The sequence below is a fragment of the Pleurodeles waltl genome, chromosome 11, assembly GCF_031143425.1.
Source record: "Pleurodeles waltl isolate 20211129_DDA chromosome 11, aPleWal1.hap1.20221129, whole genome shotgun sequence".
Lineage (NCBI taxonomy): Eukaryota > Metazoa > Chordata > Amphibia > Caudata > Salamandridae > Pleurodeles > Pleurodeles waltl.
In genome coordinates this window covers 16,644,193-16,671,572 of record NC_090450.1, presented here as the reverse complement: position 1 = coordinate 16,671,572, position 27,380 = coordinate 16,644,193, and the positions used below count along the sequence as shown (strand labels likewise).

At 42.9% G+C, this 27,380-nt stretch overlaps 1 protein-coding gene across 1 annotated transcript in view; it reads right to left on the bottom strand.

Moving 5' to 3' along the window:
- Positions 1-27,380, bottom strand: part of LOC138265048 (mucin-4-like) — a 223,263-nt gene that overhangs the window by 179,235 nt on the left and 16,648 nt on the right. Inside the window, exons 2-4 of the mRNA XM_069212596.1 lie at positions 20,351-20,434; positions 4,398-12,527; positions 494-1,924 (exon numbers count right to left, since the gene is read on the bottom strand). Of these exons, the coding sequence (XP_069068697.1) occupies positions 494-1,924; positions 4,398-12,527; positions 20,351-20,434 (9,645 nt within the window). The remainder of the gene's footprint in view (positions 1-493; positions 1,925-4,397; positions 12,528-20,350; positions 20,435-27,380) is intronic.

Genomic DNA, 27,380 nt, shown 5'->3' with positions numbered 1-27,380 from the left:
TGCTCAGGGGCGTGTTTACTATTGGCGCAGCAGGTACAGTGCACCGGGGTCCATTGAGCCCTGACAATTGTTCTTTACCACCCCAACAATAGTGAAATGTGCCATTTTCCTTGCTTGCGCCTCTGCTGGTGACATCATTACTACGATACTGACCCGGTTAGTTTAGAGAAGATGGCACGTGTCAGGCTAGACTAGAATGAAGGGTCTATGTCAAGCTAGTTGGGGACAGTGAGACAGAGTCAAGCTAACTTAGTGTAGGAACGAGCTTTAAACTGTCAGTAGACAAAAGCTATTACTTATCCTCATTTGAGATAATGCTCCATAGGCACCGTGCGTATTGAGTCCTCTCCCAGGATATAACATCTTCCCCAAATCTGTAAGTAGCCGGCCGCTCAGCCTAATTTTCTCCACAAACGTATGAGTGTATATCTGCCATGGTTAAACTAAAGTAGTGTGGTGTACACTGTTAAAGGAATTTATTAGATTTACTTACCACTTGTTTGGCTATTTGTGGTAGTAGGCACTGCAGTACTTCTTGCTGTTGCTGTTGTAGATATTTCGCTTGTTATATTTCCTGCTGTCGTTGATGGTTTTTGCTCTGTTGTTTTAACTGTGATGGAGGCTGTGCGCACAGTTGATGCATTAGTCATGGATCTCTGACCTGTCGTAGCACTAGTTGCTAGGATCCCTGGTTCTGCAGTAGTTACTGGTGCTGTTGGTGAATTTACGTATCCTGTGGTTTTTGCAGATGGTACGGTAGAAACTGTGTTAGGGGGTGTGCTTACATTTGATTGAGTAGCTGTGACTGTATGATTGCCTGTGGTACTTGAAGCAGCACTAGTTGCTAGACTGACTGGTTCTGCAGTAGTTACTACTGCTGCTGCTGTTGGTGAAGTAGCGGGCCCTGAGGTTTTTGCAAGTGTTGCATTAGATACTGTGCCTGTGGTTGTGCTTACAGTTGATTCATTTCCTGTGAGTACATGACTTGTTGCACCGGAAGTAGCACTAGTTACTAGAATGACTCGTCCTGTGGTAGATACTGCTGCTGTTGTTGAATCCGTATGCCCTGTAATTTTTGCAGGTGTAGCATTAGAAGCTGTGGCAGGGGGTGCACTTACAGTTAATTCAGTACTTCTGATTCTGTCACTTGTAGCAGGTGTAGCACTAGTTACTAGAGTTGCTATTTCAACAGTAGTTACTTTCGCTGCTGCTGTTGTTGAATCAGTGTGATCTGAGGTTTTTGCAGGCATTGCATTAGATACTGTCCCTTGAGTTGTGCTCACATTTGAGGTAGTTTTTGTGATTGCATGATTTGGTGTTGTACCAGAAGTAGCACTAGTTACTAGACTCACTGGTTCTGTAGCAGCTACTGCTGCTGTTGTTGAATTTGTGTACCCTGCGGTTTTGGCAGGTGTTGCATTAGAAACTGTGACTGATGCTGTAGTTGTGGCTGCATGACTTGTATCAGATGTAGCACTGGTCACTAGGATCTCTGGTTCAGCAGTAGTTATTGCTTCTGCTGTTTTTGAATTTGTGTGCCCTGTGATTGTAGCAGGTGCTGCACTAGAAACCATAACCTGGGTTGGTCTTACAGCAGGTGGAGTAGTTGCTGATGTGGTGGTGTCTGTGGTACTGATGTTGTACGCTGGATGTGTGATTGTTGCAGAAACTGTACTCTCAGAGCCATGAGGTTCCCTGGCAGTAGCATTTGTGAATTGCTCAGATATTGAATCTGTAGATCGGTTTGGTTCCTTTGTGACTTTTATGTCAGTGGTTGAATGTTCTGTTACTAATGGAAGTCCTGTTGTTTCATTGCGTCTTGTGGTGGTAGTGGCAAAGGTGACTGACGATGATGTTGCTGGTCTAATTGTTGACTCTGTTGGTGAACCTCTGCTCTCGTTGATGCTTGTTGGTGTGGCTGAGACTGCAGGAGGAACAAAAAATAAATGTTAGAGAATGCATGCACAGCACATAAGTTACAAGGGCTATATCACAATGTAGGCATTCAGTTTTCCAGAATTAGAGATCTTAAGAAATCCAAATCATTCAAAACGACCCTTTGGATCATTTTGGCTAACTTCCTGCCACTGTCCAGGAGCCATCCCTCTTCTAATGTTCCAGACCACTTCTTGTTTTGCAGGAACTCTCAATGTACTTAGGTGGTAAGATTATTGGGATAACCATATGCAGGCCACTGATGTGATCCTGCCTTAGTCACTATGCTGATGTTTTAGGATAGTTCCATGTCAATACCCTACCGTGGGACCCAAGTCATCACTTTACTCTTCCGCCAGGGACACCTAAAGCATCATGTCCAACACACTGCTGTGGAGTAGGACTCACTCATATACTAATTTACTTGGACCTTAGGAATGTCACTTCTACCCCCTTCCTCCTCCCCAATGCTATACTAACCTATAGAGGCCTCCTGAACTATTGTGTCCAGCGCCTGACTGTGACACTTATGTTGTGCATGTTATTGTGTGATTTATTTGTAATTATTTTCAAGTCCGATTATAATCCTAATTTTTTGTAGATGTTTTATTTATTTGTTTACATGTTTAATACCTTTTTAATTTGTTTATTAAATTGTAATTTTGGGTTGCTGGATTCATGGGAATTTGGTTTAGCTGTGGTTTCAATTATGCATTAATCAATGTTAATTATTATGTAACAGGTATGTATTCTTTTACATGCTTAATAATACAGGTCAGAATATTTAATACATTATATATTCTGCTTGTTTTATAGTTTGGGGATTAGGCATGTAGTGTTTAAGTAAAATATATTCAATATGGTAATAATTAATTCAGTATGCTAATTTTCTATTCTAAAGGTTTTATATTTATGATTAAATATGTTTTATTATGCAAATATATGTGGGTGTGTATATATCTGTATTCATTTATTTTTGTAAATTATTGTTTCATTCAATTTATGGATGTTGCTGTGTATTGAGGTTCAAATGAGTAGTGATATTTTTCAAGCATATAATACATTTTGTTTGTTTTATTATTATTTCGAAATTGTAATGTTTGATTATATAAATATTTTCCTAGGGTACATCTGGAAATGTGTCAGTAGTTAACTTATAATTAAATAAGGATTTCAAACTTTTTTTCATAATATATTTTTTAACTCATATGTTTGTGTATTTTGACGGTGGTTGAAGGATACTGTTTATTTTAATCATTTATTTATTACAATTAAAAAAATAATTTGGTTAAATTCTGTATATTTATTTTTAAAATTTAGATTAATTGTTTTTTGTTTTAATATATTTAGTTTTTTAATTTTTGTATTTATATTTATGAATTATTTTTTATATTCTTTCATTTTATTTATGTGTTGGATTTGAACCTCCTGTTGTGTACACTTTCCCCAATGCTTGCTACATTCCTAAAAGAATAATAGTGGGGTTAAAGACCAGAGTGTGTGTGTCTGGATTGCTGTTTCCAGATGTTTCTAAATCTAACTGTAACAACTATGTCAGATAAGGTACTCAAAAAAAGATGCATCCCTTCCTACACAAAAACTATCCTTTGACGCTGTTTCTTCGTTGGAAGTACGCTACACAATGCAGCACGCATGCAAAAAGGGAAAAAGAAGGAGAATGAAGATATTTCTCCTCATTATACCAACCTCAGGTAGGCACACCGTTTTGATGTTAACCCATATTTGCTGTCTTTAGTAAATGTGAGTTTGCATCAAAATACATAGATGGACACATGAGAACACCCATGCTCAAACCACGTAAGGCCTGCATAATGCAAGGTAATGCAAGGCAGTGTGATGCAGTGTGTTACTTATTTTTCCAACCAAACCACATAATTTATGTTTTGCGTAAATTACTAAATACAAAAAATTATTTTGTGTCGGCTGCCCCAATGCAAAATCTTCATAAAGCTGAGCCCTACATTTTCTGAAAAATAGTCAGTTTTGCTTTGAAGTCAAATATATATATCAGCTCATTGCACTTCCCTAGGCCTTTTAGTTCATTGCTATTCTCTAGGCCACACCTTCTATCCTGCAGCTGTCACACCACCTGCCACTCTGATGTGTCGCTCCCCAGCACAGAGCACCATCTTGCTTCAGAGTCATTATCTCCATAGTAGTTCATTCATAGGTGTGAGAAGACTGCCATGTGACTACCGTAAGATTTGACCCTTGCATAAAATACCACCAGGTGCATCAGTAACATCCTACCCATATTCATTGCCTACTGTTATTACAGATTCGTATAATTCTCTTCCCATCAGATGGCAGAAGTAATTACTGCCAAAATACAAACTTAAGCATGAGTAACATATTCTTTCGGTCTACATTTTTATTCATACAAGTATTCCAGTCCATGGCAAACAACTAACACCACATTGAAAGATTAATCACTGACTTACTTGTGATGTTTTCTGCTATTGGGCTGCTTCTTAGGAGTATGGTAGGACTTGCAGAACTCAGAAATGGAGAGACAGGATGTGGAATGGTTACTTTTGCTGTAGTGCTGTCCTCTGGTGGTGATGTTAGATACTTAGTTGGAGTAATCACTGCTGAATATGTTGTTGATGTACTATCTGCTGTTGGAAGTAGATGAGTGATTGCTGTGTTGTCTGCTTTTGACACTTGATGAATAGTTGTGGTGCTCACATCTGGTGTCATCACAAGAGTGGTTGAGCTGATGCTCTCAGTTACTTTGGAGATGCTTTTACTTGTAGCAGAGGTGGTTGCTAAACCATTTGCACTTCTCTCTGTTGTTCCTGAACTGCTCATAGAAATTGTGGTGTTTGTTTCTGATTGAGTAGTGCTAGTTTCAGTTGCTTCTGACAAACTTATGGCAGAATTTATGGTTCCTTCAGGTTCAGTAATTTTGTCTTCTGTTGCTGGTGAGGTGCTTTCAAGAGTTTCTGTGGGTGTTTTGGATGCAGTACTACTTCTCTTTACTGCATCTGAGCTGCTCAAAGGAATTTCTGTGGTTCTTTCTGATTCAATAGTACTGGGCACCATTGGTCTCATGCTGCTCCTATGAGTTTCTGTGGTTGCCATCAGTTTGGTCATACTGCTCTCTGTTACTCTTGTGCCGCTCTCTGGGCTTTTTGTGGGTGCTTCTGATTCTGTAATGATGCTCTTTGTTGTTTCTGTGCTTATCTCAGGGTGTTTTGTGGTTGTTTCTAATCCAGGAGTTATGCTCTCTGTTTCCGCTGAGCGGCTCACATGACCTTCAGTGATTGTTTCTGACTCAACAGTACTGCTCTCTGTTACTTCTGTGGTGTTCTCAGAGATTTCTGTGGGTGCTTTTGAATCTGTAGTGGTGCTTTCTGTTGTTGCTGTTCTGAAATCATGGCTTTGTGTGGTTGTTTCTAATCCAGGAGTTCTGCTCTCTGTTACCGCTGGGCTGCTCACAGGACCCTCAGTGGTTGTTTCTGGCTCAACCGAACTGCACTCTTTTACTTCTGTGGTGTTCTCAAGGCTTTCTGTGAGAGCTTCGGAATGTGTAATTATGCTCTCTGTTGTTTCTGTGCTTAGCTCAGGGTATTTTGTGGTTGTTTCTAATCCAGGAGTTCTGCTCTCTGTTACCGCTGGGCTGCTCATAGGACCTTCAGTGGTTGTTTCTGGCTTAACTGAGCTGCGCTCTGTTACTTCTGTGATGATCTCAGGGCTTTCTGTGGGTGCTTCGGAATCTGTAATGAAGCTCTCTGTTGTTTCTGTCCTTAGCTCAGGGTATTTTGTGGTTGTTTCTAATCCAGGAGTTCTGCTCTCTGTTACCGCTGGGCTGCTCATAGGACCTTCAGTGGTTGTTTCTGGCTCAACTGAGCTGCGCTCTGTTACTTCTGTGGTGTTCTCAGGGCTTTCTGTGGGTGCTTCGGAATCTGTAATGAAGCTCTCTGTTGTTTCTGTGTTTAGCTCAGGGTATTTTGTGGTTGTTTCTAATCCAGGAGTTCTGCTCTCTGTTACCGCTGGGCTGCTCACAGGACCTTCAGTGGTTGTTTCTGGCTCAACTGAACTGCGCTCTGTTACTTCTGTGGTGTTCTCAGGGCTTTCTGTGGGTACTTTGGAATCTGTAATGAAGCTCTCTGTTGTTTCTGTGTTTAGCTCAGGGTATTTTGTGGTTGTTTCTAATCCAGGAGTTCTGCTCTCTGTTACCGCTGGGCTGCTCACAGGACCTTCAGTGGTTGTTTCTGGCTCAACTGAACTGCGCTCTGTTACTTCTGTGGTGTTCTCAGGGCTTTCTGTGGGTGCTTCGGAATCTGTAATGAAGCTCTCTGTTGTTTCTGTGCTTAGCTCAGGGTATTTTGTGGTTGTTTCTAATCCAGGAGTTCTGCTCTCTGTTACCGCTGGGCTGCTCACAGGACCTTCAGTGGTTGTTTCTGGCTCAACTGAACTGCGCTCTGTTACTTCTGTGGTGTTCTCAGGGCTTTCTGTGGGTGCTTCGGAATCTGTAATGAAGCTCTCTGTTGTTTCTGTGCTTAGCTCAGGGTATTTTGTGGTTGTTTCTAATCCAGGAGTTCTGCTCTCTGTTACCGCTGGGCTGCTCACAGGACCTTCAGTGGTTGTTTCTGGCTCAACTGAACTGCGCTCTGTTACTTCTGTGGTGTTCTCAGGGCTTTCTGTGGGTGCTTCGGAATCTGTAATGAAGCTCTCTGTTGTTTCTGTGCTTAGCTCAGGGTATTTTGTGGTTGTTTCTAATCCAGGAGTTCTGCTCTCTGTTACCGCTGGGCTGCTCACAGGACTTTCAGTGGTTGTTTCTGGCTCAACTGAACTGCGCTCTGTTACTTCTGTGGTGTTCTCAGGGCTTTCTGTGGGTGCTTCGGAATCTGTAATGAAGCTCTCTGTTGTTTCTGTGCTTAGCTCAGGGTATTTTGTGGTTGTTTCTAATCCAGGAGTTCTGCTCTCTGTTACCCCTGGGCTGCTCACAGGACCTTCAGTGGTTGTTTCTGGCTCAACTGAACTGCGCTCTGTTACTTCTGTGGTGTTCTCAGGGCTTTCTGTGGGTGCTTCGGAATCTGTAATGAAGCTCTCCGTTGTTTCTGTGCTTAGCTCAGGGTATTTTGTGGTTGTTTCTAATCCAGGAGTTCTGCTCTCTGTTACCCCTGGGCTGCTCACAGGACCTTCAGTGGTTGTTTCTGGCTCAACTGAACTGCGCTCTGTTACTTCTGTGGTGTTCTCAGGGCTTTCTGTGGGTGCTTCGGAATCTGTAATGAAGCTCTCCGTTGTTTCTGTGCTTAGCTCAGGGTATTTTGTGGTTGTTTCTAATCCAGGAGTTCTGCTCTCTGTTACCCCTGGGCTGCTCACAGGACCTTCAGTGGTTGTTTCTGGCTCAACTGAACTGCGCTCTGTTACTTCTGTGGTGTTCTCAGGGCTTTCTGTGGGTGCTTCGGAATCTGTAATGAAGCTCTCCGTTGTTTCTGTGCTTAGCTCAGGGTATTTTGTGGTTGTTTCTAATCCAGGAGTTCTGCTCTCTGTTACCCCTGGGCTGCTCACAGGACCTTCAGTGGTTGTTTCTGGCTCAACTGAACTGCGCTCTGTTACTTCTGTGGTGTTCTCAGGGCTTTCTGTGGGTGCTTCGGAATCTGTAATGAAGCTCTCCGTTGTTTCTGTGCTTAGCTCAGGGTATTTTGTGGTGGTTTCTAATCCAGGAGTTCTGCTCTCTGTTACCCCTGGGCTGCTCACAGGACCTTCAGTGGTTGTTTCTGGCTCAACTGAACTGCGCTCTGTTACTTCTGTGGTGTTCTCAGGGCTTTCTGTGGGTGCTTCGGAATCTGTAATGAAGCTCTCCGTTGTTTCTGTGCTTAGCTCAGGGTATTTTGTGGTGGTTTCTAATCCAGGAGTTCTGCTCTCTGTTACCCCTGGGCTGCTCACAGGACCTTCAGTGGTTGTTTCTGGCTCAACTGAACTGCGCTCTGTTACTTCTGTGGTGTTCTCAGGGCTTTCTGTGGGTGCTTCGGAATCTGTAATGAAGCTCTCCGTTGTTTCTGTGCTTAGCTCAGGATATTTTGTGGTGGTTTCTAATCCAGGAGTTCTGCTCTCTGTTACCCCTGGGCTGCTCACAGGACCTTCAGTGGTTATTTCTGGCTCAACTGAACTGCGCTCTGTTACTTCTGTGGTGTTCTCAGGGCTTTCTGTGGGTGCTTCTGTTTCTGTAATGATGCTCTCTGTTGTTTCTGTGCTTAGCTCAGGGTATTTTGTGGTGGTTTCTAATCCAGGAGTTCCCCTCTCTGTTACCGCTGGGCTGCTCATAGGACCTTCAGTGGTTGTTTCTGGCTCAACTGAACTGCGCTCTGTTACTTCTGTGGTGTTCTCAGGGCTTTCTGTGGGTACTTCTGAATCTGTAATGATGCTCTCTGTTGTTGCTGTGCTGATGATATGGCTTTTTGTGGTTGTTTCTAATACAGGGGTTTTGCTCTCTGTTACCGCTGGGCTGCTCATAGGACCTTCAGTGGTTGTTTCTGGCTCAACTGAACTGCGCTCTGTTACTTCTGTGGTGTTCTCAGGGCTTTCTGTGGGTGCTTCGGAATCTGTAATGAAGCTCTCTGTTGTTTCTGTGCTTAGCTCAGGGTATTTTGTGGTTGTTTCTAATCCAGGAGTTCTGCTCTCTGTTACCGCTGGGCTGCTCACAGGACCTTCAGTGGTTGTTTCTGGCTCAACTGAACTGCGCTCTGTTACTTCTGTGGTGTTCTCAGGGCTTTCTGTGGGTGCTTCGGAATCTGTAATGAAGCTCTCCGTTGTTTCTGTGCTTAGCTCAGGGTATTTTGTGGTTGTTTCTAATCCAGGAGTTCTGCTCTCTGTTACCCCTGGGCTGCTCACAGGACCTTCAGTGGTTGTTTCTGGCTCAACTGAACTGCGCTCTGTTACTTCTGTGGTGTTCTCAGGGCTTTCTGTGGGTGCTTCGGAATCTGTAATGAAGCTCGCCGTTGTTTCTGTGCTTAGCTCAGGGTATTTTGTGGTTGTTTCTAATCCAGGAGTTCTGCTCTCTGTTACCCCTGGACTGCTCACAGGACCTTCAGTGGTTGTTTCTGGCTCAACTGAACTGCGCTCTGTTACTTCTGTGGTGTTCTCAGGGCTTTCTGTGGGTGCTTCGGAATCTGTAATGAAGCTCTCCGTTGTTTCTGTGCTTAGCTCAGGGTATTTTGTGGTGGTTTCTAATCCAGGAGTTCTGCTCTCTGTTACCCCTGGGCTGCTCACAGGACCTTCAGTGGTTGTTTCTGGCTCAACTGAACTGCGCTCTGTTACTTCTGTGGTGTTCTCAGGGCTTTCTGTGGGTGCTTCGGAATCTGTAATGAAGCTCTCCGTTGTTTCTCTGCTTAGCTCAGGGTATTTTGTGGTTGTTTCTAATCCAGGAGTTCTGCTCTCTGTTACCCCTGGGCTGCTCACAGGACCATCAGTGGTTATTTCTTGCTCAACTGAACTGCGCTCTGTTACTTCTGTGGTGTTCTCAGGGCTTTCTGTGGGTGCTTCTGTTTCTGTAATGATGCTCTCTGTTGTTTCTGTGCTTAGCTCAGGGTATTTTGTGGTGGTTTCTAATCCAGGAGTTCCCCTCTCTGTTACCGCTGGGCTGCTCATAGGACCTTCAGTGGTTGTTTCTGGCTCAACTGAACTGCGCTCTGTTACTTCTGTGGTGTTCTCAGGGCTTTCTGTGGGTACTTCTGAATCTGTAATGATGCTCTCTGTTGTTGCTGTGCTGATGATATGGCTTTTTGTGGTTGTTTCTAATACAGGGGTTTTGCTCTCTGTTACCGCTGGGCTGCTCATAGGACCTTCAGTGGTTGTTTCTGGCTCAACTGAACTTTGCTCTGTTACTTCTGTGGTGTTCTCAGGGCTTTCTGTGGGTGCTTCTGAATCTGTAATGAAGCTCTCTGTTGTTTCTGTGCTTAGCTCAGGGTATTTTGTGGTTGTTTCTAATCCAGGAGTTCTGGTCTCTGTTACTGCTGGGCTGCTCATAGGACCTTCAGTGGTTGTTTCTGGCTCAACTGAACTTTGCCCTGTTACTTCTGTGGTGTTCTCGGGGCTTTCTGTGGGTGCTTCTGTTTCTGTGATGATGCTCTCTGTTGTTTCTGTGCTTAGCTCAGGGTATTTTGTGGTTGTTTCTAATCCAGGAGTTCTGCTCTCTGTTACAGCTGGGCTGCTCATAGGACCTTCAGTGGTCGTTTCTGGCTCAATTGAACTTTGCTCTGTTACTTCTGTGGTGTTCTCAGGGCTTTCTGTGGGTGCTTCTGAATCTGTAATGATGCTCTCTGTTGTTTCTGTGCTTAGCTCAGGGTATTTTGTGGTTGTTTCTAATCCAGGAGTTCCGCTCTCTGTTACCGCTGGGCTGCTCATAGGACCTTCAGTGGTTGTTTCTGGCTCAACTGAACTGCGCTCTGTTACTTCTGTGGTGTTCTCAGGGCTTTCTGTGGGTGCTTCTGAATCTGTAATGATGCTCTCGGTTGTTGCTGTGCTGATGATATGGCTTTTTGTGGTTGTTTCTAACCCAGGAGTTCTGCTCTCTGTTACCGCTGGGCTGCTCACAGGACCTTCAGTGGTTGTTTCTGACTCAACTGATCTGCGCTCTGTTACTTCTGTGGTGTTCTCAGGGCTTTCTGTGGGTGCTTCTGAATCTGTAAGGATGCTCTCTGTTGTTGCTGTGCTGATGAAATGGCTTTTTGTGTTTTTTCCTAATCCAGGAGTTATGATCTCTGTTACCGCTGAGCTGCTCACAGGAGTTTCAGTGGTTGTTTCTGATTCAGTAGTGCTGCTCTCTGTTACTCCTGTGCTGCTCTCTGGGCTTTCTGTTTCAGTGCTTTCTGTGGGTGTTTCTGTTTCTGTAATGATGCCCCCGGTTGTTGCTGTGCTAATCTCAGGGTTTTTTGCGGTTGTTTCTAATCCAGGAGTTATGATCTCTGTTACCACTGGGCTGCTTACAGGAGTTTCAGTAGTTGTTTCTGATTCAGTAGTACTGCTCTCTGTTACTTCCGTGGTGTTCTCAGGGCTTTCTGTGGGTACTTCTGAATCTGTAATGATGCTCTCTGTTGTTGCTGTGCTGATGATATGGCTTTGCGTGGATGTTTCTAATCCAGGAGTTATGAACTCTGTTACCACTGAGTGGCTCTCATGACCTTCAGTGGTTGTTTCTGACTCAACAGTACTGCGCTTTGGTTCTTCTGTGGTGTTCTCAGGGCTTTCTGTCGGTACTTCTGAATCTGTAATGATGCTCTCTGTTGTTGCTGTGCTGAAATCATGGCTTTGTGTAGGTGTTTCTAATCCAAGAGTTCTGCTCTCTGTTACCGCTGAGCTGCTCGTAGGACCTTCAGTGGTTGTTTCTGACTCAACGGTACTGCGCTCTGTTAGTTCCGTGGAGTTCTGAGAGCTTTCTGTGGGTACTTCTGAATCTGTAATTATGCTCTCTGTTGTCCCTGTGCTGGTCTCATGGGTTTCTTTGATTGTTTCTAATTCAGGATTACTGCTCATTGCTACCTCTGCACTGCTCACAGGAGCTTCAGTGGTTGTTTCTGATTCAGTAGTGCTGCTCTCTGTTACTCCTGTGCTAATCTTGGGGTGTTCTGACGGTGCTTTTGTTTCTATAATGATGCTCTCTGTTGTTTCCGTGCTCATCTGATGGTTTTTTGTCGTTGTTTCTTCTGTTACCTCTGGGTTGCTCACAGGACCTCCAGTGGCTGTTTCTGACTCAACAGTACTGCGCTCTGTTACTTCCGTGGTGTTCTCAGGGCTTTCTGTGGGTGCTTCTGATTCTGTTATGATGCTCTCTGTTGCTCCTGGGCTGCTCTGAGGTATTTTTGTGTTTCTTTTAAATTCAGTAATACCACTCTCTGTTATCTCTGGGCTGCTTACAGGATTTTCTTTGGTTCTTTCTGATTTGGTTGGACTGCTCCCTGTTACTACTGTTCTGCTCTCAGGGCTTTCTGTGGGTTCTTCGGACGCTGTGATGCTGCTCCCTGTTGAGCCTGTGCTGCTCTCAGAGTTTTCTGTGGTCGTTTCTAGCTCAGTGATACTGCTGTCTGTTACCTGGAGACTTCTCACCTGGGGTTCTGTGGTTGTTTCCAGTTTAGTATTACTGCTTTCCGTTGCCTCTGTGTTCCTCACTATGCTTTCTGTGGTTGTTTCTGACTCTGTACTGTTGCTCTCTGTTACTTCGGTGCTTTTAATATTGGGGCTTTCTGTGGGCGCTGCCGATTCTGTAAAAATGCTCTCTGTGCTGCCGCCTAGGATTTCCGTGGTTGTTTCTAATTCAGGAGTAAGGCTCTCTGATACTCCTGTGCTGCTCGCACCTGTTTCTGTTCCTTCTGAGAAGCTTACAGACATTTCTGTGGTTGTTTCAGATCCCATAATGCTGCTTGCTGTGATTGTTTTTGATCCATCAGTACTGCTCTCTGTTGCTCTTGAGCTGATCTCAGTGGATTCAGTGGAAGCCTGTGATTCCTCAGTGCTGCTCTCTGGTACCCCTGTGATGCTCTCAGGGGGCGTTGTGATTGGTTTGGATTCAACAGTACTGCTCCCCGTTACAGTTCGGCTACTCAGAGTTCCCACAACTGTTGTCACTGTTTACAAATTGGAGGAGAAAAGCATCAATTATTAATTTGCATGAGTAGACTGTTAATCACATGATCCAAACAGTTGGTGAAGTTACAAGTTATTGACATAAATATAAACCAGTCTAACCCCACTTATCCATTTTGAATGACTATTGATTGACAATAAGACGTATGTGATGGTTATGACACTGCTTCCCTTGCTTATTGTGAGACGTTGGATGGTTGGTTGAGTAGGGTGTTAACCTTTCCCAAGCAATAGCCACAGTCCCTGTCAGGATGACCCACAAAAATCACTACATTAACCAGTGCTTAACCCTCTGGTAGCTTGGCACAAAAGCAATCAGACTTACCTTAGAGGCTATGAGTAAAGCAGTTATGCAGCACACAATCAGTAATAAAGTGAAGATACAACACAAGAAAAATTCCACATCAATTTAGAAAAGTAGAGTACATTTTAATAAATTATTTGACACTAAAAGAACAAAAACCTAATTAGTAGAACCGGTGCTGCAAATTTTTAAGGTATAAGGTAAAAACTAGCACCTAAAAGATCAAAGTGTTCACCACAGACATCTAGTCGCCCGAAAGGGTCTAAAACGAAAAGTATGGTCTACTGCAATGCAGCTCAGGCCGGGTACAAGTAGTGGATTAGGCCCAGTCGGAGCTTACCTTTGGATTTAGAAGAAGTTTTGAAGAAAATGTCTCGAGAAGGTAAAGTTCAGTGGGGCTAAAGTGCAGGCTGTGTCCGAAGAGAGAGTGTCATCATCAGAGTGCTAATGGATGAAGCGGCAGTGAGGATTTCTTCGTTCTGACTTAGACACTTTTTTGGAAGTTGGAAATCTCCAGGGGAATGATGCAGGAGGCTGTAGCCAATGATGGTTCTACAGTGCTAGATACCCCCTTAACGAAGGACTGCTGAACAGGATCTGCTTCCGCAGAGAAGAGCATGGCAGGACCTGCCACAAAGTCAGGACAACTGGCTATGCACATTGAGTGGATAGACCTTCAGGTTGGTCCCGGTCTCCTCCTGATTCTCAGAGCAGTTTCTAGCCACAATTTATCTAAGTCTCAAGTTTTGAATTTTGGCTATCTGGGCATCTTTAGCACCACCACGAGGCCTTGAGGGACACCACTTGGGCGGGTTACCCCTTCAGGGGAAAGGACTCACTCAGTCTGGGTCCAGATGCAGGTTAAGATGGTTAGAGCCTTTTCTGTCCCTCAGGCTTTGATTAGGAGGCCAGCCAACTAGCCCTTGAACTCACTCTGGTAGTCCTAGGTTTAGCAGTAGAACAGGGCTCAAACAACAAGGCAGGCCTCCGAGGGTTCAAGGCAGACTTCAGGGAGCAAAACAGTCTTTGCAGTTGCAGCAAAGCAGTCTTCTGAAATACACAGCAGGACACAGCAGCAAGCAGTCCTCTGAGAAACCTTCTGCAGGCCCATAAAGAACACTGCAATACAATAGAACTATTAAAGTGCAATAGTTACTTCAGGGAGGTGTCCCAGTACCCCATAGTCAGAAACTACCAGGACGGTTAACAGAAAACCAGACAATGAACAGCCTACTAAAAAGCGAGGTTTTCAGATATTTAAAGAACAAAACCTCTGTCTCTGATTTCCTGAGAAAAAACGGAAGAGAATTCCATAACTTGTGTGCCAAAAAACTGAAAGAGATACCCCCCAGTACGGACTTTCTTAATTCTGGGTAATTGAGCTAAGACTGGGAAGACCTGAGACATCTCATAGGCGAGTAAAGCTTAATAAGCGGGTACAGGTACCTGGCCCCTGTCTTTCTAAAGGCTCGGAAGCAATAGCTGAGAGCCTTAAAGGAAAGCATTTCTTGATCAGGGGCTCAGTGCAATTTGCTCAAAGCTGTGATTTTGGATGCCGCCTTAGAAAGATTTAACGGTAGCCTGGCCGCAGAATTTTGCATGCATTGGAGTCTCAGCCGACACTGAGAGACTTTCAAGTGAAGAATATTACAGTAATCAAGTGCCTAAACCACTGTGTTCTTTGGCAGACTCAGGTAAAAGGTGAACAGTATTTTTCAGGAATTTTAGAATACCAAAACATTTGCCTGCCAAAGCTGTAATTTGACTGCAAAAGGTACGATTATCATCAAACCAAATACCGAGGTTTTTAACCCTAGGCTATGGTGAAGAAAGGAGGCCTAAGTTAGGAGACCAGATTGGTGGCTGCTTGCCCAAAATGAGAACCTCAGTCTTGCCCGCTTTTAATTTAAGGCACACCCATTAGGCTACATCTGACAGACAGGCTCTAAGAGAAGCCGCCGCATTGTCAGAATTCTGTGTTAAGGTGACAATCAACTGCGTATCATCGGCGTGGGATATGATGTCAAAACCATGACACATGGCAATGTCAGTCAGGGAGCGTAGATAGAGACTGAAAAGAGGAGGGATCATTGAGGAGCCCTGTGGCACCCCCTGCTGCAGTAACAGAACACGAGAGTGAAAAGGTTTCAGTATAACTTCAAAAGAGCCATCCACTGCAGTGCCTTGTAACAGATACCACAATTACGCAACCTCTCAAGAAGGAGGCTGTGGGATACAGCTCAAAAGCTGCCCTCAGATCCAATAGCAGCAGTGCTGCAGTGTCACCCTGCTCCAGAATCTGACGCAAAGACTCCGAAGCAAGCAGAAGACCAGACTTGATGCTATATTGAGAACAAAAGCCAGATTGAGTTCTACGGAGAAGGTCCTTATCTTCAATAAACATTGAGAGCCGTTGATTCAGTAGTTTTTCTGCCATTTTTCGAGAGACAAGGGTGCAGCATGATGGGCCTGTAATTCTCATGTTCAAAGGGATCAAAGTGAACTGAGGAGTGTGTCTGGTAGTCCTATTTTCATACCTGATGCCCCTGGAGTAGGAAATGTTTCTAGAAAAATTCTGTTTGACATGCTTGAAGTTTCCAGATTCGCCTGTCCTGGCTCCAAGCTTACTGCAGGAACAATGCAGGGGTGACAAGTGGTTTTAGTAAAGGCAGAGTACAGCCCATTCAGGGGCAAGTGGATCTGTGCCAAGCTCTGTCCCCCATTCTGCCTGTTGATGGCTCATCCAGGCATACTTAATCCCTCTATTGTGTGTCTGTTTGGGAGGAATAATCAAAGTCCAACTGTCCACTATACCCTGTCCTGTGACCAAGGAATAGGCTGCAAACACCAAATAGTTAGGGTAGAAAAATGCCATCTTTCTAAAAGTGGCATTTTCAAAATTGAAACTTAAAATCAGACTCTACCTTTTATAGATTTTTTAATTACAATTTCTGAAACCCCAAACCCCAAATGTTCACCTGTTCCCAAACAAAAGTTAGAACTTATTAAATGTAATAGAGCAACCCAATGCTATCCTATGGGAGAGCTAGGCCTCACAGCAGTGAAAACCCAATATAGGAGTTTTTCACATCTTTCAAAACATAAACGTACATGTCCATATGTTTGATTTGTTTAATTACAATTCACCTTTCCTATGGTGTACATAGGGCCTACCTTAGGGGTAACTTATATGTAATAAAAGAGGAGTTTAAGCCTTGGCAAGTGGTTATATTACCAAGACAAATTTGCATTCCTGGGATACGTTTTAAGAGGCTACTTAAGTGGCTGGCAAAACACATGCCACATGGACCACTAGTAGCATTTAATTTACTGGCCCTAGGTATATGGTATATCAGTTTACTAGGGACTTGAAAGTAAATTAAATATGCCAATCAGATATAGGCCAATTTTACCATTTTACAGGGGGAAGCACATGCACTTAAGCACTGGTTAGCAATAGTAAAGTGCACAGAGACCTCGAGCCAGCAAAACCTAATTCAGCAAAATAGAAGGGGTGAAGACAAAATGTTTTGGAATGACCCTGCAAGGACGGTGAGGTCCAACACCTACCATCAAATTCAAGTTTGTGAATAGTTACAAAACTCACATGTGGGTTTTCACAAACTGTGAAATTTTCACATTCCTTGAAACATCCGCTCTCATTAAAGGATAATGTTATATGGGAATCAAAGGATTTAAACCTGTGATGTCAAATTTTGAGAATGCACTGCAGCCATAAAGCAAGTCATTTGAACCTGTAAATTTGATTAGCAAGCGCAAATGGTTTGACAATTACGTCCAAAGATGGGTGACTAAGGGCATCAGTTAAGCTTTGGTAGGCAACCATTGGAGGTTCTTCCTTCTGAAGCACCCCCGCACTTCCACACCCATTTTCCTTTGTGAGGATCGCCTGTCAGATTTATAGATCTCCAACTGCCTGTCAGGGATATTTTTGCAGAAAAAGCATCCATTTTTGAGGTGGGCCACAATCTTCTGTCATACCACTCTATGTTCTTCTTTCTTTTTCATAAACAACCCCCAATGCAGAATTTGTTTGTGAAGAACAAAAACATAATGGCCCTGATGAACAGAAAGTTTCTTCTATCTCACTCAATGGGTGCAAAACCATTTGGCAGTGAGATGTATCTAATCTTTAAGCTGGTACGAAGGAATAGCAATCTTGAAAACACATGAGGCACAGGGATATGGCTAGGCATTCTTTCATCAACAAAGTCTTTGATTCTACACCTGTCTTTCAAGTGTGCGTATGAGGGCTGTTTCCAAGCAAAATATAGGAATCTGTATAAATACCTTTCATTCACAAATTAACAGTTGTAGTGGCAACCTCACTTTTATTGTCCACTTGCTATTATTTGTAAGTCCAGTGGATCCAGATTCCAGGGAACATTCCTCAATCTTTCATTGGAAGTCATTACTGCCAAGGCAGGTAAGGAAAAGGCTAGCCATGGGGAATCTCACCAGCAGTGGATCTGGGTATCCTAATGATGGCATTGAATACTGTTGTTCCATTAACCCTGTGAGGGCCCATCCCAGACCAAGAATTTTTCAACGGGGACCATCCACAATCGCCATCCAGCACTGGAGTGGCCGAGTAGAGGACTGCATCAGGTTCAACTATATTGACATTGTCCATGTCTGACTCGAACTCCGGCCATGTGTCTGCCTATTGAAGCCTAATTTGCCAATGGCCTCAACGAATGACACAACCAGATATTCCCATTCTCACATGTACCCTTCAGACCAGGGTTAATGCTGAGATCCTTTTGACAACCAAGCCGACCTGCATCACAAGGTATCATGAAACCCCACCAGAAAGGCTTCTCCTGGACCAGTGAAATGCTGGTTAAATCACAGAAATCAATCTTCAAGCCCCCTGCCATTTAACTGCACCCATGGCTCAAGACCAAAAGAGTGACACAGGTTTCGCCAAAGACAGATGCATCATAAAGATTGACTAGTAATGCACAGTGCCTCTGACTGTGCCTTTGCTTGTCCATGCACAACTGGAAAGGTCAGAAAATGAACCAATAAATAAGCTTGGAGGTAGCAAAAAGATCAAACTTAAAAACAATGCATGACTTCTCCAAGATGGACAACCAAAACTAAACACACAAAGAAATGCCTTGCTGGCCTATATCAGGTGTCCATGGCCATAAAGAGGTTCTTGGCACCTGTGGTTTCCTCTTAAAAACAATCTGTGTATTAAATCAATAATTTATCAATTGTTTTAGATCACATCTCATCTGTATAATAATGGAGTCAGTAAGAGGAAAGAGCGAAGTAGCCGTGTGAAGGAAGAGAAGGTATTCTTCTCTTCACCTCTGATATTTAAAAAAAAAATGTTTTTAAAGCACCTTTTAAAGCAGGTAAATAAGCTTTTTGTTGGACAGCACCTCATTGTGACACTAAGGAGTAAATATAAATAACCAGTTTATTGAGAAAAGGCACCCTTCCCTCCCTCAGGGCACCACGGTCTTCAACTGGGTAATTTTTAAGTGTGTAATGTTGAGTGTCTAAACAAAGATCACATGTACCTTGTGAAGGTGAGAATGGAGTTCAGGTTTGGGCAGGCCCATCACTCATATACTTTAACAAAGGAGTCTGGACCTGAATTCAGATTGGGCAGAGGCTTGGAAGTATTTCACATGCCTAACTGCTTCAGTGCACTATAGGTTTTCAAGCAGGTGAAGTTACCACCCTTGACAAAGATGTGTTCAATTCCTTGCACCAGTTCAGGGATGCTAACTTCAGGTTTCTTAAGTTGATCATTCCAACTATATGGGGCCACCTTTTGTGTCTTGTCCAGGCTAGGATTCATCTTTTATGGGTTTGGGCACATTTGTTAACTATGTTATTCCAGTCCTTACACAGTGACCTTAACTTCTAGTTCTTTAGTGAAAGCATATAGACGTGGGGCCAGAAGTACAAAGCTTTGTTGAAGTTGCCTGTTAATATGGTATGGAAAACAGTAATACTTTACCATCAATTCAAAATTGGTATTAACTCATTTGTAAATGGGAAGGAGTCCCCTTCGGAGAATGTTAAACAAAATATTTGTTAGGAGCAGGCCGGATGGTCCCACGGACCACCTTCTACTCATAAAAAATTAAACTTTCACTTTTAATTTTCTTTTTTGAATTGCATCCCATTTGTCTTTAATGAAAACGGGCAGCATTAAAAAAAAGATTGCTTTATTAAAAAGCAACCACAGGCATGGTAGTCTGCTGATTCCAGTAGGCCACAATCCCTGTGATGGCTGTGATACCAGTGGGTCACATATTCTGCCATACCTCATTATTATTCATGACGTAGGTCAATTTGTGGCCAACTAGGAATTGCTACTTTTAAATATAAAATTGACATAAATCAGGAATTGCGATTTCCAAATTGTGATTTGGTAAGAATTGCAATTTGGAAATGGTAATACTGATGGAGACAAAATATGGTCCAAATTTCAGCTTGGCTGAAGAAGATGTGGCCTTGCATTCACAGGATCCCCGTGTGGAACTGGGTTTTATTTGGGGGTAAATTTAATGACTTACTTATTTTTTTAACTGTGTGGCAGCATCCAAACTGTGGGCCTAATTTATATTTTGGCAATGGAGTATAGAGACCGTCAACACAGTGGTCTGCCCGCCCGATTTAGTTGCGGGCAGGACTACGGCTTTGGCTAGGGCAGTGACTACTCCATCCCCGCCATAGCTATTGCTCTCCGATGATCCCATCGACTAAGAGCCATAGGACATATGGCATTATGTCCATACACCCAATAAGGATGGGTAAACATACAGACATTTTTACTGTTCGCCACCCCAGGCAAACCCTGGCACTGAGGACAGTAAAATGCAAAAAATGCCCTTCTCTCTAAGGGAGTTAACCCCCCATGGCAAGGGGGAGCACTAATTTTATTAATTTCAAAAAGAATATCCTGTGTTGGGATCAAGATCTGCAGATGTAGTAGAGCTCTGATCTGTTGTTGAAGTTGCTTGATGTAGAAGATTTCTGAAATTTGTTGTGTGGGACATAAGGTTGGTTGAGAACATAGCTAGTGCACGTCCTGCTCAGGTAAGTGAGTCATCAAAATACCACAAAACATAGAAGCTGAGTTTCACCATATAGGCAGAGGTTATCCCCTTATTAGACAGACATAGGTAGGGCATGAAAACACAATTCATAGAGTGTAGGTGGTTGTTAAAATATGAAAATGTAGACTGTGTATTGACAGCCTAAATGTGTAAGAGGACCGCTACATAAAAATCTAAAACAAATAAATAGATAAATAGATATATAAATAAATGGATAGAAAGTAAGTGACCTATAGCTAACGTATCGATCAGTAAGAGAAGGCAAGTGTAACTAAATCTGTGCGCATGTTGTTTTCTGTAGGATGAGAGCATGGTATAACCTCTTTCAAACATCTTACACAAGAAAGGTGAACCCAAAAGATGTGCTTTCCCATAAACTTATCCTAAATCGTACCTTGTGTTGAGACATCAGTGTTGGAGAGTGTAGCACTTTCAGCCTCGGTGGAATATAAAGAGGCCTCTGCTGTGGTATAAGACTCTGTATTTTGGAGAAGATAAAAATACATAAATGTACACAATGCGTTCTTGTGGAATAAGAGGCTGTTTTGAGCCTGAACTAAGTTAAGTAAATGTATTCCACTCATAATATATGTGTTCTATGATAGTAGTAATAGTTTATTGTATAGATAAACATGTATATTTTACAGTAGAGTTTTAAAAGTAAGTATAATCTGCACATCATAGTTAGAACAACAGTTACCATTATGGCCTGTTTGCATAACATGTCATAAAACAACATGCCGAACAATGGTATAAACACATTTTGAAACACAAGTCAGTGGGCCTATTATCTGAAGTCTACAAACAGTAGTTACTCAAGGCTGACTTCCCAAGGTTGACTGTATTAAATTTAAAAGCAATATAAAGCACAAAGTATGCCCTTCCTTGGATTATAAGGATATTGCTAGCCACAAAGGAGTACCCTGAAAGTATACTCATTTATACTGTCATGTACCTCCAAGGTGACATGCAACATCTATTTAATGTACTGAAGAGGGTATTTTATTTCTTCTAGTACATAGCTACACCTTCCTTTATTTAAGTCATGTGTGCCTGGATCTCTCATTTGTAAAATATATTATAGCTGTAGACATGCACATTAAAAGTGAAATTAGGCACATCAAGAAACAATTGGCCGTAATCCGATAATGTAAATCAGATTTTAAAATCAAGCTGAGACGCAGAATGTGCAGAAGCATGCAGAGAGATTCTGTATTCCCTATAATGACCTACAGAGTGAAATAATAACGATAATGGCATAAATATCTCATTTTTTACTGATCATTGTTCATTTTAGAAAAACAGACCATGAGATCGAAAAGCCAGTTCTCGTTGTTTAAACTGCAGCTGTAATTATGCTATGTGACATGCCTTTCACCTTAGCTGATGGCTGTGGCAGCAGGCATTATGAAGCCACAGCTTGACAGATAACTAGACTGTAATAAGGAAATTAGAGATCGGCTTTTACACAGTTTCCCATGTTTTATAAACAATTATATCCCATATCTGCAAGAAATTAGGTTGTTAGTTGTGCAGGATATGGGTCTTGTGCAAGTAGTAGGTCCACAATTGTCTACTTACTGAAGTACCCCATTGTAGCGCTTGACTCTTTCAGGGTGGTGAAGCAAAGAAGTCCAAGGCCCACTCAGGGGAGGTGTTGTGGGCTACCAATCCCAATTCATTCATACACAACAACAACACAACATATTGCTGCCAAAAGGGTAACCTCAAGGGACCCTATGCACCACAGTAGGAGAATAGCAGCTCAACTGAGAGAGTCCTTTTTAAGTACTTGGTGAGCCTCTCCAGGGATCATCTCTACAAGATCCCAAGCGACTTAGGGTCAGATTGTTTACAACACTCCGTGGGGCTGGTACAACTCCTGCAGTCCCCACCCACAACACTTGTGTCAATGTTAGTGGAGCCCCTGCCACTCCTTGGGGTACCACAGGAATGGAATGAGGCACAGTCAAGCCCTCAGAGAGTATTATGGGGTGCTCCATGGTCCGATGAAATAAATTTTCAAACAGCGGGCTCTGTGAGGCGGATCTCTGCTTGTCAGGTTTTTTTTAGTTTTATTGTTTGTGGGTGCCTCAGTTCCACCCAGGAGACCCACAGACTGCAGGGCACGTTGAGGGTGTTGTGTGGGAAATCCGAAGGCCCCTGCTCCTCCTGCCGGCTCCCCAGTGCAGCACTTGTCCTCAGGTGCATGTGGAAGCTGACCACAGTTCTCTGTGCTCCCACTGAACTGAAGCATCCTTATAATCAGATCCCGCGATGGGAGCAGTGACGACACAAGCACTCAAAGCACCTGGCCTGGGCATTACTCCTCCTCAGGATTGGTGTCTGTGGATGGGTCCTGGTCCACCCTGGGGAAAAGTTTATGAACTCGCTGCACAGCACCACACGCTGCATTTCTCATTGTGTAAAAGTGGAATTAAAGGTCAAACCTCAGTGCCGTATCTCAGGTCCCATTGGGCAGATTGTAATGATCTTTGACTCGTTTTGCTCTTACTGGTCAGGGCTAGTCACCAGTGGTATTTTTAACAAGCCTCTAAAAGGCTGCATTCTGCGGAGGGTATGGGTTACAGGCTTCCTGCTCTAGCCTTCTCCGCTGTGTGGCACCTGGTGCTCCTCCCCTCACTGTCCCATGGACACTCTGACCAGCTCCTCTGAGGAACCCAACTTCATCCACAGCTGATATAATTGATAGATCCTTTCCCACCAAACCTTTGAATGGGAGTCGCTCATGTTTTAGCTTCAGATGTCTGTCTTCCTCTTTTGTTCAACAGGCCTGGGATGACCCAGCCACAGTATGACAGCTAATTATCAGATACATATTTTATCCTACACCCCTTTCCACTTCCAGGAACTGGGTCATTGACTGATAATTGTTCCCTTCTTTTCCTCAGCTGGGGAGCAGAGAAATTAATTTGGCACAGCAGGTGAGAAAAGGGTCTGGAATATGATTATAAACTCTGACAGAGAAATGTGACATCTCTTGACATCCCATAGGCAGTATATGTATGTTACTGAAATCTGTAAATTCAAACTTGGCGTCACTGTTTTACCCCATTTTGACACGTTTCTGGACTGTGAAGGCTTGAATGGAGTACACTGCACTCTACGGCAGATTTTACCTATATAGAAGGATACAGTGAAAGCACTACAAATTTCTCAGTGAATCCTACTAACCTATCTATAAATGCCTACTGATAAAGCCTACCCCAGGTCAGCACATGTTCTTGCAGAGTCCCTTCTCCACCAGTCTACTGTGCGCAATTACAAGCTTTGCATGATAATAGTCTCATATGCACAGCCCAAACACATACATGTGCACACATATTCACATGTAACCAGACCAGAGTTAGCTTAGCTTTGCTGCAGTGGCCCTATCTTAAAAAGCGGATACTGATCTTAAACACGCTCAGTCCAATTACAGTGAAATTATCATGAGTGAGACTTGGGTAGTGAGACTCACTCACAGTAAAGGTAGAAAAACCAGGAAATGAAAAGTGAAAAATCCTGGTGGGCGAAAGGGGCGGACCCCTTTGCATCAATAACACTGCCTCATCTCAAGTCCTCATTACTTGATGTTATCAAAAGAGTCTTCAACGAACCTTGTGGCTGTGAGTACACATACTCATCTCACATTCATCATAAGTGACCATTCTGTACCCCCAATATTGGTTTATTCCTTCATTTCCAGCCTAAGTTCATAGTAGTTTGTGCCATCGATAGAATAAAACAAATTGTAGGACATTAGCACAAAAAGCTTTGTACAAACAAAATCATTAATCTCAGTTAATTGACCTTAGCCCATCTACATTGGACAAGGAAATTGTGGTTGCAATTGTAGCTTCTTGGTTATAAATCACATAATTATTATAGCTTTACTTATGTATTAGTTTCTCCATGAAACAATCATCTATTTCCCATGACAAATAGGGTGTATTTCAGACTTATTGTACATTGGGCGTAGATCATAGCATCCTCGATTGAGTAGCTTTGTGTAAAAACAAATAATGTGTTCAACTGATGGACGATGCACAATGTTGTGTTATGTCACGTTGTGGTTGTGCTGTGTTGTATTGTGCTTTTTTTTTTAATTTTTTTTAAATATGATGTTATACAAATAATAAACTAAGGAGAAGGATCTTGAGAACAGCGGCAAGTGCAAGCAGAGATGTCTGTTGGGTACGTAGAAGGCGAGGCAGTGGTTAAGGTATGCCAGTCCTATGTTGTGTAGGGCCTTGTAGGTGTGGATCAGGAGTTTGTATGTGATGCGCTTGTTAACTGGGAGCCAGTGTAGGTCTCTGAGGTGGGAGGAGATGTGGCTGTGTCGGGGATGTCTGGGATGGGTCTTCCTGCTGCATTCTGGATTCCTTGTAGTCTTGATTGTAGCTTCTTGATGATGCCAGCACAGAGTGTGTTGCAGTAGTCCAGTTTGCCAGTGATGAGTGTGTGGGTTACTGTCTTCCTCGTGTCAGAGGGGATCCACTTGAAAGTCTTTTGCAGGAAGCATGACGATGAGATGGCATTGACTTGGTGGCTCACAGATAGAGAGTAGTCTAGGATAATGCCCAGATTGCGTGTGAAGTCCGTGGAAGGGGGGTGTTTCCCAGTGTGGTGGGCAACAAGGAGTCATTCTAGGCAGAAGCAGTGAAGGTGATTACGAGGATCTTTTTGTTGTCCGAGTTGAGTTTGAGGCAGCTGGCTTCCATCCAAGCGGCGACTGCCCTCATCCTTAGTATGAATGGGGCCCAGCTCACAAAATTGCCAGACGCAAATGACCCCAACTACTATGGGGCTCAGTAATCTGAGTCTGCAGTGTCATTCCCCGAGCAGAGCTTGTCAGTCTGTGATGCCACTTCAGAGGCTAGGCAGATATAAACAACCTCAGTCCAATTGACCAAGGGGCTTTCAACATCATCTGCCTGATCCAACAAATTATAGCTGACAAATATGTTGACCAAAAACCGTATCGCGCCTCAGGGTTGTTTGAGAAGTCAACAGATCAACACTGCAAAGAAAATTTAAACAAATGACAATCCATGCTGGCCTCCTACATCTTTTGAGAGAACTTGACTCGGGTGGGAATCCAACAGAATGGTTTCTTGCAATACTCAGAACAAATACGTACCTCAAATGGGCCAATGAAAGGATGTGTCTTTGCCCATTTGCTTTTTCACTTTATCTAACTGAGCTGCACACTTGTGTTGCAGAGATTCAGTCACTTTTGCCAACTCTAGGTTGAAAAAGCTTTTTCTTGCAGGCTATAGGCTAACAATATAATTTTACTAGACTTAACAAATACGAATCTACAAAGAAAACTAAGGGAGCTTAGCTGAGAGGTACTCTGTTACAAACGTGACAGATATCCGGTCCACCCTATTTCAGGTGCATCATCAAACTCTCAATCAGGCTGTAAATTATTTTAAATCATACATGAACTCAGTTAAGCAAACCATCAACACAGTTTCCTCATATTGCCACTGGGTCTCCAGTTATGTTCAAGGTTTGCCTGGACAGAACATCTGGGGGAAGCTATGGGTAAAATTGCAGCAATAGGCACTGTTTCATAAGCTTCCTTTCAAACAGACTATTGCAGCTCTGAAACAAACATGCAAGGCAACAATACCAGCAATTGTGCTATAAGGCCCTAAATGATGATGTACATTTGAATATCAGCAGTAAAAATATTGTTATACAAAAATATTATATCCACAATATTGACTACCACAATATTGTGAAAGCAACCATTTGTAAAAATAGATAAGTACAGATTTGCTATTCTTAATATATGTACCTAGAAAATATGTATATCTTCAAAGTAAGCAGATGTGAATTTTATTGATACCTATATGTGTTTGCCTTCACCAATATTGTGGTAGTTAATATTCTGAAATGTATATTTTTGTGGCACATCATTTAAAATGCAGTGTAGTACACCCAGATGTCTTCAAGTCAGGATATTAGATAAATACATGACAGAAGGGATATTTTAGGAAAAAACCTTTTCATAGTCTGACAGAGCTTGTCTCTTTAAAGCTGCCCACCAGATACAACCACCCCCTGTCTCCCCTCTCGACCCCTGCCACACACACACACACACACACACACACACACACAGTGTAATATGCACGTAAATAGAGGCCTCCTAAATGACCATTGGATATGAAATGTATTTGGCTGATGTTTCATTTGAATACTTTGCCTTAATGGCTGCAAGGAAGACATTTATAGGACCAGGAAATACAGTTTTCTCTCTTAAAGATGCAAAGAAAACTTTAAAGAGCACAATGTCAGTAGATATAAGCTACTTATTATTTTTTACTGAATTTGTGAAGTTTTTCCTGTGAATTGTGTTTTCTGCATGATCGCCCGCTTTCCTATGGGAAGTGGAAGACAAATGAAAGAACAAAAAAGATTATCTCTGCACACTGTAGGATATAGTTGACCCAAGTCCCCCTTCCCTACATTGAGGGCTGTCAAACTGGGCCCACTGTAGTATAAGTTCTTATACCAAATGGTCTAAAAGTTTGCCCGTATATTAAATGCCTTACTTAGGAATGAAGAATGGTTAGTTAAAGCTAATTTAAACCTAGGTACTCTGTTGTACCATTATTATGTTGTGACTACAACTATGAGTACAGCTTGTATGGTTCAATGTGTTTCAAATCATTCTATTCTATTCTCTTCTTGAGGTTGTATAAAGTGCATGGCTACCCGGAGGGCCTCCCAGCACTAACCCAGCGTCAGGTACTGGCCAAGTTGATCCTTTTAGCTGAACAGGACAGTTTTTAACACATTTCTAAATTTCTGATTCTGTTTTGCTAATCTACTGTAGGAGTGTGTTCGAAAGTTTAGGAGCAAGAAATGCAAAGGAGCTACCTCCACTCCGAGTTCTTTCAATTCTGGGTGCTGCGAACGACTGCTGGCATTGTGTAATTTGGTCTCCCCCCAGCAACTATGTCAGAACTTTAAGGGACGTCCAGAGAGACAACACTTTGTGCAGTCCATGGCTCTTCCTTACAAATACTGGATGACTTGAAATGCGACTTGGGTCAGAGGTGGTATCCAGAACGTTAAAGCTCTAATCTGTGGGAAAGCCCACACAGCAAAACAAGTCTACTAGTAGTTGAAACACTGGAAGAGTCGCAAAAACCACATTCAGCATACCACCCATATCTTAACATTCAAAACAAAAGAAAAATGCAAGAAGACTTGTCTCCAAAGACACCTTTCTTGTAGAGCAAGGGTATTAAGAGAGGAAGAATGCTTTGTTTCCTTTGATACCAGGAGGTCTGATGAGCCCTTTGGAAAATACCTGAAACACTGTGGCTGATCTAGACTTTGGCTGGCAGCCAACTATACCACCATCTCATCACCATCCCGAACTTTCACCCTCAATCAGAAACCCC